The 12500-nt window shown below is 41.3% G+C and overlaps 1 protein-coding gene across 1 annotated transcript in view; it reads left to right on the top strand.

Moving 5' to 3' along the window:
• LOC138980809 (cadherin-1-like) overlaps nucleotides 1-12500 on the top strand; it is a 21821-nt gene that overhangs the window by 1980 nt on the left and 7341 nt on the right. The window contains exons 2-7 of the mRNA XM_070353697.1: nucleotides 1067-1195; nucleotides 3179-3355; nucleotides 4174-4370; nucleotides 7112-7297; nucleotides 9707-9887; nucleotides 11351-11538. Of these exons, the coding sequence (XP_070209798.1) occupies nucleotides 1067-1195; nucleotides 3179-3355; nucleotides 4174-4370; nucleotides 7112-7297; nucleotides 9707-9887; nucleotides 11351-11538 (1058 nt within the window). The remainder of the gene's footprint in view (nucleotides 1-1066; nucleotides 1196-3178; nucleotides 3356-4173; nucleotides 4371-7111; nucleotides 7298-9706; nucleotides 9888-11350; nucleotides 11539-12500) is intronic.

Raw genomic sequence — 12500 nt, forward strand, 5'->3', positions numbered from 1 at the left:
CATAGACATAGACATAAAAAAAACAATTTTATTATCTCAAGACGAGAAACTCGGGTGTGATGTATCACATGATTACAACAAACGACAGGGTGTGCCGAAGAAAAATTTCCATTTTTATGTAATATTTTAATGGACAATAAAGTGCTGTTATTGTTATTGTTATTGTTATTAAATGTAAGAACATAAAATAGTATTATTCCTTCGTGCGTTGCATTATTTGCACCGTATGGAGGCGCAATAGTCAACTCATGATATTTAAGATAAGGATACTAATGTCAAAGCAACTCTTTCTCTTTCCTACTCTCTCTCTCTCTCTCTTTCTCTCTCTCTCGCTCTCTCTCTTTCTCTCTCTCTTTTTTTTCTCTCTTTCTCTCTCTCCCTCCCTCTTTCTCTCTCTCTCTCTCTCTCTCTCTTTCTCTCTCTCTCTCTCTCTCTCTCTCTCTCGGGAAGAGGGGGATTTGGTGTGTGTGTGTGTGTGTGTGTGTGTGTGTGTGTGTGTGTGTGTGTGTGTGTGTGTGTGTGTGTGTGTGTGTGTGGGTATAGTTTCAGTTACATGAGAAGTCACACTGTTGAACGGATTTTAAGAGCCACAACCCAACATCTCCCCTTTAAGAAAAGAAATCTCAACTTTCACTTCAATTTTAATTTCAGGAATGAACAGTAGACTTAAATGGGTTAATGCATACAATACAATACAGTCTGGTCTTGCTCCTATCGTCAGAATCATGAATAAACCGCAACACGGTGGCCTATACTAGTGGTAAGGCGTCCGCCCAGTGAGCGGGAGGTCGTGGGTTTGAAACCCCGGCCAGGTCATACCTAAGACTTTAAAATTGGCAATCGCCTGGCGTCTGGCATTATGGGGTTAGTGCTAGGACTGGTTGGTCCGGTGTCAGAATAATGTGACTGGGTGAGACATGAAGCCTGTGCTGCGACTTCTGTCTTGTGTGTGGCGCACGGAAAATGTCAAAGCAGCACCGCCCTGATATGGCCCTTCGTGGTCGGCTGGGCGTTAAGCAAACAAACAAAATAATGAGATGAGCCCAAGTGTTCACTATTTTTTCAGCGAATGGGGAGATTCGTGCGGCAAGGGATCTGAACTCATTATGCCGAAATTACATCACGTTTTTCGTGACCTGCAAGGATGCTTTCAACGATGTGGTGGGGCCCACGACCATACAGGCAGCACTAGAGGGTAAATAAAATGACAACTTCTTGATATGGTGTCAACAAAAGGAATGATAGGCAATTGGAACGTTTATCATTGACAACACAAAACGTTATATTTACTAGTACGTCGACCGAAAGGTCTTGGAAGGACAGACAGACAAACATTGATGAAATAAATAATTAACGCCGGTGTAACACGAGAATATTACTCCCACGAGATTTTTACTCCGGAGTAAAAAGTGTGTACGAAAATATTACTCCCTTTACGAAAAAAACTACTCCCCCATATCACGAGAAAATAACTTCCTACGACAGGTGAGTTCCGAGTCAACATTTCGGTCGAACATGACGAATAAATAACGAATAAATTAGTCCACCCTAACAAGAGCAATTTACTGCCCACGCCAGGTGTACACAACTTTTACTCCCCTGTCCCCTGTTAGTCTTGGTGGAGGAAGGGGTGGAGGGAGGGTAGAGCGACATTTGTTTGCGCGAGATCGCATATTGGCATTATCCCTTCGCCCGCATCCCATTTTCGCGTTCGAGATTTTTACTGGAAGTACAAATTTGGGGAGTCAAAATGTCGTGGAGGGAGCAATTTTTTCGTACCTTGGGGAGTTCTTTTCTCGTACGAAAGGTGTACTCAGAGTAAGAATTTCGTATGAAATGTTTACTTCGGAGTAACTTTTTCGTCGAGTAAAAATGTCGTGTTACACCGGCGCTTTGCAAGCGTGTCACCCGATCTTGAGATAAGTTCATTTTTTTTTTTTCTCAAGTGTTTGTATGTCTGTCTACTTCAAATAACTTTGGGTCGACGTAGTAGTAAATCAATGTTTAGTTGTGTCAATGATAAATGTTCCAATTACCTAACATTGTCTTTTTTATATTGTGAATTGTGGAACGTTGGAAGTATATCTGTTTTTGAATTCTTGATCCGGTATAACACATGTCACGTGGCACATGTATACTATAATACAAACGCATAATATTATATCATGGCAAAAGGATTGTGAGAGATGTGAACAATACCCGTACATTTCGCCAAAGAAAATAATGTAGTACTTAGAGCTACACAAAGTTGTTGTTTCTTTCGTGGGGTATGACCCATATGTTTAAAAGCAATGTTTTGGGCACACACAAAAAAATATGTGCATTTGAAGATTTGTGTTCACTCTGTTCACCTGTTTCGTGGGACCCAAATATTGCTCAAATCAGATAAACCCTTTTTTTGAGCATAAGAAGCTCCCATTTTTGAATACATAATTCGGACCAAGATTCCCTGCTCCATATGACTGATTGATTGACCAGTTGATCAGTGATTATTTTATGAGAATGGTTGACTTGTTGATTGACAAATTCGTTAATTGCCTGATTATTATGGGAGAGTTATTGACTGATTGATTGACAACATAATTAGTTATTTGCCGGATTATTTAATCAGTTACTTGATTAGTTAATTGACTGATTATTTTTATGAAAGTTATTGCCTGATTGATTGACAAACTAGTAATCAGTAAATTGCCTAATTATTATTTTAAGGAGATTTATTGACTGATTGATTGACAAACTAATCATGTCATTGCCTGATTATGTTAGGAAAGGTATTGACGGATTGATTGACAAACTATTCATTTAATTGCCTGATTAGTTCACGAAAGTTATTGACTGGTTGATTTTTCAGCCGATCAGTTAATTGACTGATAATTTTAGGAGAGTTATTTACTAACTGATTGACAAAATAGTTAGTTTATTGCCTGATTATTTCAGGAGAGTTATTGACTGATTGATTAAACAGCCGATCAGTTAATGGGCTGATTAGTTTATGGCAATGCAAGGCAAGGCAAAAGTCAAGGCAACTTTTATTTAAAACAAACTCTAGGGTAACATGAAATAGGTGAATTACATCAACAACAATCAATGACAAAAATGATAACAAGACACAGCTCTCATGAGAGTGGTTGACTAAATTGATCGACCAACTAATTAGCTAATTGCCTGATTATTTTAGGAGCCAACCATCAACCGTCAATTACCGGCATCAACTACAACACAGACGTGCCAGAGAACTCGGATGTCGGTACAACGTTGGGCACTTTCTCTGTCACGGATGACGATGACGATTCTGATCAGTCCTGCCGAATTGCCACCAACCCCCCAGACTCGCTCCAGTACTATAGTCTTGATTGTGAGTATTGTAAAGGTGAATGCTCGCCTAATAGGCTTGAGGTTAACTGGCCGATGTGAAAGCGTTATATATGTCGTGCCGAATTCACGGAATTGCCGAATTCGCGGAATCGGCAACATATTTGCCCATTTCGCGTAATCGGCAAAACGCTGCCCATTACGTGAAATCGGCAGCGTTTTGCCAAAAATGCAGAAAGGCTTCTAAAATTAGCCCATTTCGCAAAAGCGCCAGTCAGTCTGTTACTTTTTGTGTCACCAGAACATTGCATTAACATTGCTTTACCTCCCTACTATGTTTTTATGGTCTATGTTTGTCTGTGTCGAGCATAACTCCGGAAATGCACAAAAACGACACTTTTTGCAATAACTCACAATAACTGATCGATTTTTGCAATATCTATCCTTCGAGTATCTAGCTGTCTAAGTGTGATGATATCCCAGGCATTTGAGAACTCTAAAACCAAAAAGTGACTGCCGATTTCGCAAAATGGGCAAATTTTAGAAGCCTTTACGCGTTTTCAGCAAAACGCTGCCGATTTCACGTAATGGGCAGCGTTTTGCCGATTACGCGAAATGGGCAAAAATGTTGCCGATTCCGCGAATTCGGCAATTCCGTGAATTCGGCACGACATATATATTGTGTGTAAAAAATGTCTGTTTGTCTGTCTGTAAAAGAAAATCCATTTCAAACGGCAGAAATTATTATGTAAGCGCCTGGGGCTATATTTAGATTAGGCGCATAAATGTTCATAATAATAATAATAATAATGATAATAATAACCACATTTAAACAAAGACTTAACATTGTATCATGTGCAGTTGCTAAGAGGTCTATCGTCGTGAGGTCCGCGCTGAACTACGAGCAGACTCAAACACGCGTCACCAACGTGACAGTGATTTGTAGTGACGGGCTGTGCTCGTCCAGCCCGGGCTACTTGTACGTCAGAGTGACTGACGTCAACGAACCTATTGACATCAATCCCAAGGATTTCACTCTCAGCTCCTATGAAGGCAGGGTAAGCACTTCAAATCAAATCAAATCAAATCAAATTAACTGTATTGTCTCACATGGAGAAATTGCAGTGGAGGTGCATGTAACATAAAGACAAACGAAAGACTACAACATTAATATTATATTTGAATATATGTGACCCTCCACCACGAAATGAGTCGCATGTCACCTCGCGCGGTTCTGCGCTAGGCTTAATATAAGTCCGGTGAGTGACTGGTAACAGTGTGAGGGTCACCTTAGTCACAGGCTTATAACTCAAACAGTTTTCGCTCTTTTCTAAAACGGTTTTCACCACTGGATAGAGCATAAAAAACTCTTTAGGAAAATGGAAAAACATGAAAATCATGCAAAGGTGACATGCGACTCATTCCGTGGTGGAGGGTCACATAATTATGTACTAATTAATTACATTCTTCCCAATTTAATCACTGCTTAACACAAGCTAATACTACAGTGCCCCCCCCCTTTTAAGACCTCTGAAAATGTAAGAAAACCGGGTCTTAAAAAGGCGGGAGTCTTAAATTGGAGGTAAATTTACAGAGGTAATGAACAGAACATCTCAGAAAGCAGGGTCTTAAAAGGAAGGGAGTCTTAAATCGGGAGGTTTGTTTGTTTGTTTGTTTGTTTGCTTAACGCCTACTCCACTACGAAGGGCCATATCAGGGTGGCGCTGCTTTGACATTTAACGTGCGCCACACACAAGACAAGTCGCAGCACAGGCTTCATGTCTCACCCAGTCACATTATTCTGACACCGGACCAACCAGTCCTAGCACTAACCCCGTAATGCCAGACGCCAGGCGGAGCAGCCACTAGATTGCCAATTTTAAAGTCTTAGGTATGACCCGGCCGGGGTTCGAACCCACGACCTCCCGCTCACTGGGCGGACGCCCTACCACTAGGTCACCGTGTTGCGGTAAATCGGGAGGGCTTAAAGGGGAGTTCTACTGTAATTGTCAAGAACACCTATTCTTCTTAAGCACTGTATAAATGTTGACTTTTTTTTAATCATGAAAAAAACATCCACAACTGAAAACACAAAATGTGTGTATTCTTGAGCGTTGGTGTACTTTTGTTCAATAAACCAACATATTGATCCTGGTTTTTTGTTTTCCTTGGTTATACCATTTTTAAAGTGTTAACAACTCCAGAAAATGGTTATTAATGAAGCCTGAGTTCCTTTCATCTATATATATATACGACTAGTGTCTGTGTGTCTGTCTGTGTGTCTGTCTGTGTGTCTGTCTGTGTATCTGTCTGTGTGTCTGTGCGCGATGCACGGCCAAAGTTCTCGATGGATCTGCTTCAAATTTGGTGGGCATATTCAAGTAGACCCGGGACACGACACAACCTGGTCGATATTTCAACACGTGCTCTCAGCGCGCAGCGCGGAACCGATTTTGGTTCCACCTCAGCTATTTTGGTTCCACCTCAGCTTACCCGGGCCCCCATACCGACACACCATAGCCGCTACACCACATCACAACGCCAAAGTTCTCGGTGGATCTTTTTCAAATTTGGACACCGTATTCAGCTACACCCCGGACACAATATCATCGATGAGATATTTCAACACGTGCTCTCAGCGCGCAGCGCTGAACTCATTTCCGTTTTTGTGTTCATTTCACCATTATAAGTAACTCTTCCTTATCTTCTCCAGTGTTTGGCGTTTATCTCCCTTCCTTCGTGTGGCTTTCCCGTTCAGTTGTAAGTTACTACACTGCGCTGTCCACTGCGCTGAGCGTCTTCGGATATTCCCGGCGTTCTGTTACTGTTACCTATTTTTAGAAGGTCAACGCAGTGTACAGAACGTAAATTGGACCCGTAAATTATCCTCACTGTAAAAGTGCAAAGGTCGAATCAATTTATAGCCACGCGAAAAATACACTGTCATCTATCTCTCTATAGATACGGCTTCTCTGTGTGTGTGTGTGTGTGTGTGTAAGTGTGTGTGTCTCTATGTAAGCAACACCTGTGCATTCTTCAGTTCTGTTTGTGATGTGGTCTGGCGGCTTTTGTGTAATTTTATGTACTGGCCTTCCTTTGAGAAGCCATAACTTGCTCAGTCCTGTTTGAGTGGAGTTCGCCTCCAAAGGTGATTAACACGGTTACATTCGTCGACAATGTTACATTCGTCTATATGGTCAGGAATGGCATTATGGCCACTGAATCATTTTCGTGCTGTTCCCATTCCACGAATCTGGGAGGGACCTAAGCTTGGCGGGTCCATAGTTCGGACCCGGCGAAGCCGGCGTACGGCTCTAAGTACTTCTTCCCGGCGAAGCCGGCTACCCGGCGAAGCGGGTATTCATTCTAGTAATTTAATGTGTGTCTTCGTTCATCCCAACTTAGGTAATGAGCTGTGTAATTTAGCTTTCGAAGGGACAGAAAATGTGATTAAACTTAGTCCTTTGATTGTAATTGTCAATATTTATGTGTGTGTGTGTGTGTGCGTGCGTGTGTGTGTGTTTGTATGTGTGTGTGTGTGTGTGTGTGTGTGTGTGTGTTGTATGTGTGTGTTGTGTGTGTGTGTGTCTGGTGTGTGTGTGTGTGGGTGTGTGTGTTTGGGTGTGTGTGTGTGTGTGTGTGTGTGTGTGTGTGTGTGTGTGTGTGTTCGTATGTTTATGTGTTTGTGTGCATGTGCGTGCGTGCGTGTACGTGTGTGTTTGTCTTTGTGCGTGTGCACCTGCCTGCTTGCCTGCCTGCATGCGTGTCTGTTTGTCTGTCCGTCTGCCTGTCTATATAGATTGATATAGATCCAAAGTGGACGCCCATCGACGAGGACTTTAACGATGACCCAACATACACCATCATAAACGGTAACACCAAAGGTCTGTTTGCCATCAACCCTACCACGGGAAAAATTACCTCCACAATTGATTACGACGTGGACGGAGGGATACATCCCATTACGGAGACCATCGAGGTACAGGTAAGTGAATGTAGGTCAAGGCTGAATCTATGCTTTAACAGATAAGATAATAAAACATTAGGCAAACCTAGAAAGAAAAAAAGAAAAAAAGAAAAAAAAACTAGAAAGAGTGTACGCTTTAAAACACAATCACAAGTAGCCAATGCTCTGACCATAAATGTGCATACAAAGTCATAAGCTTGACACAAACAACATAACCAAAAGACGCTTAGGCCAAAAAAAAAATAGGTCTGTTTACGGTAACCCGACCGACCCTAGTTTTTTCGCGCGACCCTAGACTTTTTTTTGGCATTTGGAAAAAAAATATAAAAAATCTTGTTTTTTTGGCAAAATAACGTAAAAATATGGTTTTTTGGGGGAAAAAAAACGGGAAAAAAACCCAACAATCCCGACCTACCGACCCTATTTTTTTGGCCTATGTTACCGTAAACAGACCTATTTTTTTTTTTTGGCCTAACCAAAAGACGCTTAATGATTTACGATACGGATACACGCACAGCCTAGCGGTGGCCTAACGGGTATTTTCCTCCTGCTGATATAACAAAGTCATCGACACAAAGTTCATTCCCAACAATCTTTGTCAATTTATACATAAGATATGCAGTAAAAACGACGGAATGTATAGATGACGCCATGATTCAGGCTTCGTCGTCTTTTCGAAATGTGTTCGGTTTTGACGTCAGAGCTTTTATTGTTATATTTATATGGGAGATTTATATAGCGCTTGACGTTCTCTAAGGGCTTTACATATTAATTTCTGTCGTGTGAGATGGACATTTTTACACAGTATATCACGCATTCACATCGGCCAATAAATCTTAAGCCATTACGGCGAATATTTACTTTTCACGGCCTATTATTCCAAGTCACACAAGTATTTAGTGAATTTTTTTTGATTTTTTGTTTTATCTATTCCTATACATGTTTGCCAGCAAAGACCCTTTTGTCAATCGTGGGATCTTTAACGTGCACACCCCAATGTAGTGTACACGAAGGGACCTCGATTTTTTGTCTTATCCGAAAGACTAGCATTTGAACCCACCACCTGAGCTAGGAAAGGGGAAGAAAATTGCTTATGCCCCGACCTAGGGTCGAACTCCCAACCTCTCGCTTCCGAGGCAAGTGCACTTTACCACTCGGCCACCCTTCCACTTTGGAAGAGCGCGTCTGCAGGGAGACGCGTCTTGGTTTGTTTAATATATGTCGTTTGTCTTTAAGATCCAAACAACAATACTATATCATTCACATTATGTTGTCTTTTCGAAATGTATTCGGTTTTGACGTCAGAGCTTTTGATTTTGAAGAAAGAGGTCAGGAAGAGACGCCTTGGTTTCTTTAATAGGTATCGTTTGTCTTTAAAAAATCCCAGTAAAAATACCGTACATTATTGGCAAAGGTAAAAGTTAAAGTTATCCCTGAGGGATCCTGAGAGATGCATGTTCACTGATTAAAAGCACCACAAAGATGTGCATGGTAAACTGAGAAGAAGAAAACAAGTCGCGTAAGGCGAAAATACAATATTTAGTCAAGTAGCTGTCGAACTCACAGAATGAAACTGAACGCAATGCAACGCAGCAAGACCGTATACTCGTGGTCCACCGCTCACGGCATAGGCAGTGAAATTGACAAGAAGAGCGCGCGAGCGGGGTAGTGGTTACGCTATGCTGCATAGCACGCTTTTCTGTACCTCTCTTCGTTTTAACTTTCTGAGCGTGTTTTTAATCCAAACATATCATATCTATATATTTTTGGAATCAGGAACCGACAAGGAATAAGATGAAAGTGTTTTTAAATTGATTTCGAAAAAAAAAAATTGATAATAATTTTTATATATTTAATTTTCAGAGCTTGTTTTTAATCCGAATATAACATATTTATATGTTTTTGGAATCAGCAAATGATGGAGAATAAGATAAACGTAAATTTGGATCGTTTTATAAATTTTTATTTTTTTTTACAATTTTCAGATTTTTAATGACCAAAGTCATTAATTAATTTTTAAGCCACCAAGCTGAAATGCAATACCGAACCCCGGGCTTCGTCGAAGATTACTTGACTAAAATTTCAACCAATTTGGTTGAAAAATGAGGGCGTGACAGTGCCGCCTCAACTTTCACGAAAAGCCGGATATGACGTCATCAAAGACATTTATCAAAAAAATGAAAAAAACGTATGGGGATATCAATCCCAGGAACTCTCATGTCAAATTTCATAAAGATCGGTCCAGTAGTTTGGTCTGAATCGCTCTACACGCACGCACACACACACATACACACACACATACACACACACACACACACATACACCACGACCCTCGTTTCGATTCCCCCTCGATGTTAAAATATTTAGTCAAAACTTGACTAAATATAAAAAGAGAACAAAAGTTATCCTTTTACTTCAAATGTCAAGGTGAGGGACGAAGCTGGTCACACAAGCTCGACGACCGTGACCTTGTCAATTCTTGACCGCAACGACAACAGGCCGATCTTCGACGCTGCAGTGAGTACGACCTTCTCTGTCGACGAATGCACGGGTGCTGGAACAACCCCCGGTAAACTGAGCGCTACTGATGCTGATTCCGAATACCAAGGTGGGTATGGGATTATGGCAAGCCTTGGCCATAATTAGTTTTAATTCTTCTAACTTTTACAATAATTATGATAACTTTACAGGTAACCTACAATAGGTATGATAACATTGCAACCACAATGACAGTGTTACATCAAGGTGCGTGTTGGATTAAGGCAAGCTTTGACCATTATTGTAGTTTATGTTTTGCAAGGGTTTTTTTCTCCTCACTTTTACAATATGACAACCGGTTTTGACACAAGTTCTTTGTCAGCAAATTAAATAAAGGGAGAGATGACAGAATGAGAAGGAAGAAAATTAGTAAATTAGTCAGAAAAGCAGTAAGAAAATCAGTAAATCAGTAAGACAATCAGTAAACACAAACATCAGAAAATCAGTAAGAAACTCGGTGAATCAGAAATAACTCAGTAATTCAATAAGACAATCGGTAAATCAGTGAGACATCAGTAAATCAGTTAGAAATCAGTAATTCAGTAAGTAAACAAGCAAATCAGTGAGACTATTATTTAAAATCGAAACCGGTTCGGGTTCATGTTTGATTGTTAAAATCGAAACCGGTTCGGGTTCATGTTTGATTGTTAAAATCGAAACCGGTTCGGGTTCATGTTTGATTGTTAAAATCGAAACCGGTTCGGGTTCATGTTTGATTGTTAAAATCGAAACCGGTTCGGGTTCATGTTTTATTGTTAAAATCGAAACCGGTTCGGGTTCATTTTGATTGTTAAAATCGAAACCGGTTCGGGTTCATGTTTTATTGTTAAAATCAAAACCGGTTCGGGTTCATGTTTGACTGTTAAAATCGAAACCGGTTCGGGTTCATGTTTGATTGTTAAAATCGAAACCGGTTCGGGTTCATGTTTGATTGTTAAAATCGAAACCGGTTCGGGTTCATGTTTGATTGTTAAAATCGAAACCGGTTCGGGTTCATGTTTGATTGTTAAAATCGAAACCGGTTCGGGTTCATGTTTGATTGTTAAAATCGAAACCGGTTCGGGTTCATGTTTGATTGTTAAAATCGAAACCGGTTCGGGTTCATGTTTGATTGTTAAAATCGAAACCGGTTCGGGTTCATGTTTGACTGTTAAAATCGAAACCGGTTCGGGTTCATGTTTAATTGTTAAAAGCGAAACCGGTTCGGGTTCATGTTTTATTGTTAAAATCGAAACCGGTTCGGGTTCATGTTTGATTGTTAAAATCGAAACCGGTTCGGGTTCATGTTTGATTGTTAAAATCGAAACCGGTTCGGGTTCATGTTTGATTGTTAAAATCGAAACCGGTTCGGGTTCATGTTTGATTGTTAAAATCGAAACCGGTTCGGGTTCATGTTTGATTGTTAAAATCGAAACCGGTTCGGGTTCATGTTTGATTGCCCAGAGATGTTTCTGGTGAGTACATTACCATTGTTATCTTGTTCAGGTTTTTTTCACCTGCAGTCTCTTAATCCTAATCTTAATCTTTTGACAGGTAACAACAAGATTACCTTCAGTGGAAGCAGCGGGCCTCTGACGATTGGTCCCAACGGGGACGTTCTGATCGGGGCAGGAATCAAGGCAGGATCCACCTACACCGTACAGGCCTATGCCAGGGATGCTGGGCAGTTTCCTGAACCGTTGTCTGCTCTCGCCCCTGCCACCGTCACCGTCACTGTCAATGTGAGTCCGTTGTTGAAGTTGTTATTTTGGGTGTTGTTTTTGTGATTGTTGTTGTGGTAGTGCTGGGCAGTTTCCTGAACCGTTGTCTGCTCTCACTCTTGCCACCGCCACCGTCACTGTCACTGTGAGTTAGTTGTTGAATTTGTTATTTTGAGTGTTGTGTTTGGTGGTGGTGGTGGTGGTGGTGGTGGTGGTATTGTTGTTGTGGTAGTGCTGGGCCGTTTCCTGAACCATTGTCTGCTCTCACCCCTGCCACCGCCACCGTCACTGTCACTGTGAGTTAGTTGTTGAAGTTGTTATTTTGGGTGTTGTGTTTGGTGGTGGTGGTAGTGGTGGTGTTGTTGTTGTGGTAGTGCTGGGCAGTTTTCTGAACCATTGTCTGCTCTCACCCCTGCCACCGCCACTGTCACTGTCACTGTGAGTTAGTTGTTGAAGTTGTTATTTTGGGTGTTGTGTTTGGTGGTGGTGGTGGGGGTAGTGGTGTTGTTGTTGTTGTTGTGGTAGTGCTGGTCAGTTTCCTGAACCGTTGTCTGCTCTCACCCCTGCCACCGTCACCGTCACTGTCAATGTGAGTCCGTTGTTGAAGTTGTTATTTTGGGTGTTGTGTTTGGTGGTGGTGGTGGTGGTAGGGGTGTTGTTGTTGTTGTGGTAGTGCTGGGCAGTTTCCTGAACCGTTGTCTGCTCTCACCCCTGCCATCGTCACTGTCACTGTCAGTGTGAGTCCGTTGTTGAAGTTGTTATTTTGGGTGTTGTGTTTGGTGGTGGTGGTGGCTGGTTGGGGTGGTGGTGGTGTTACTGTTGTTGTGGTGATACATACACACACACATACACCACAACCTTCATCTCGATTCCCCATTGATGTTAAAACATTTAGTCAAAACTTGACTAAATGTAAAAAGTAAAGACAAACTAGAAACGATGTCATTTTCTGATTTAAAATTCAGTTCAGTATTGATTCCACT

This window comes from Littorina saxatilis, linkage group LG11, assembly GCF_037325665.1.
Source record: "Littorina saxatilis isolate snail1 linkage group LG11, US_GU_Lsax_2.0, whole genome shotgun sequence".
Lineage (NCBI taxonomy): Eukaryota > Metazoa > Mollusca > Gastropoda > Littorinimorpha > Littorinidae > Littorina > Littorina saxatilis.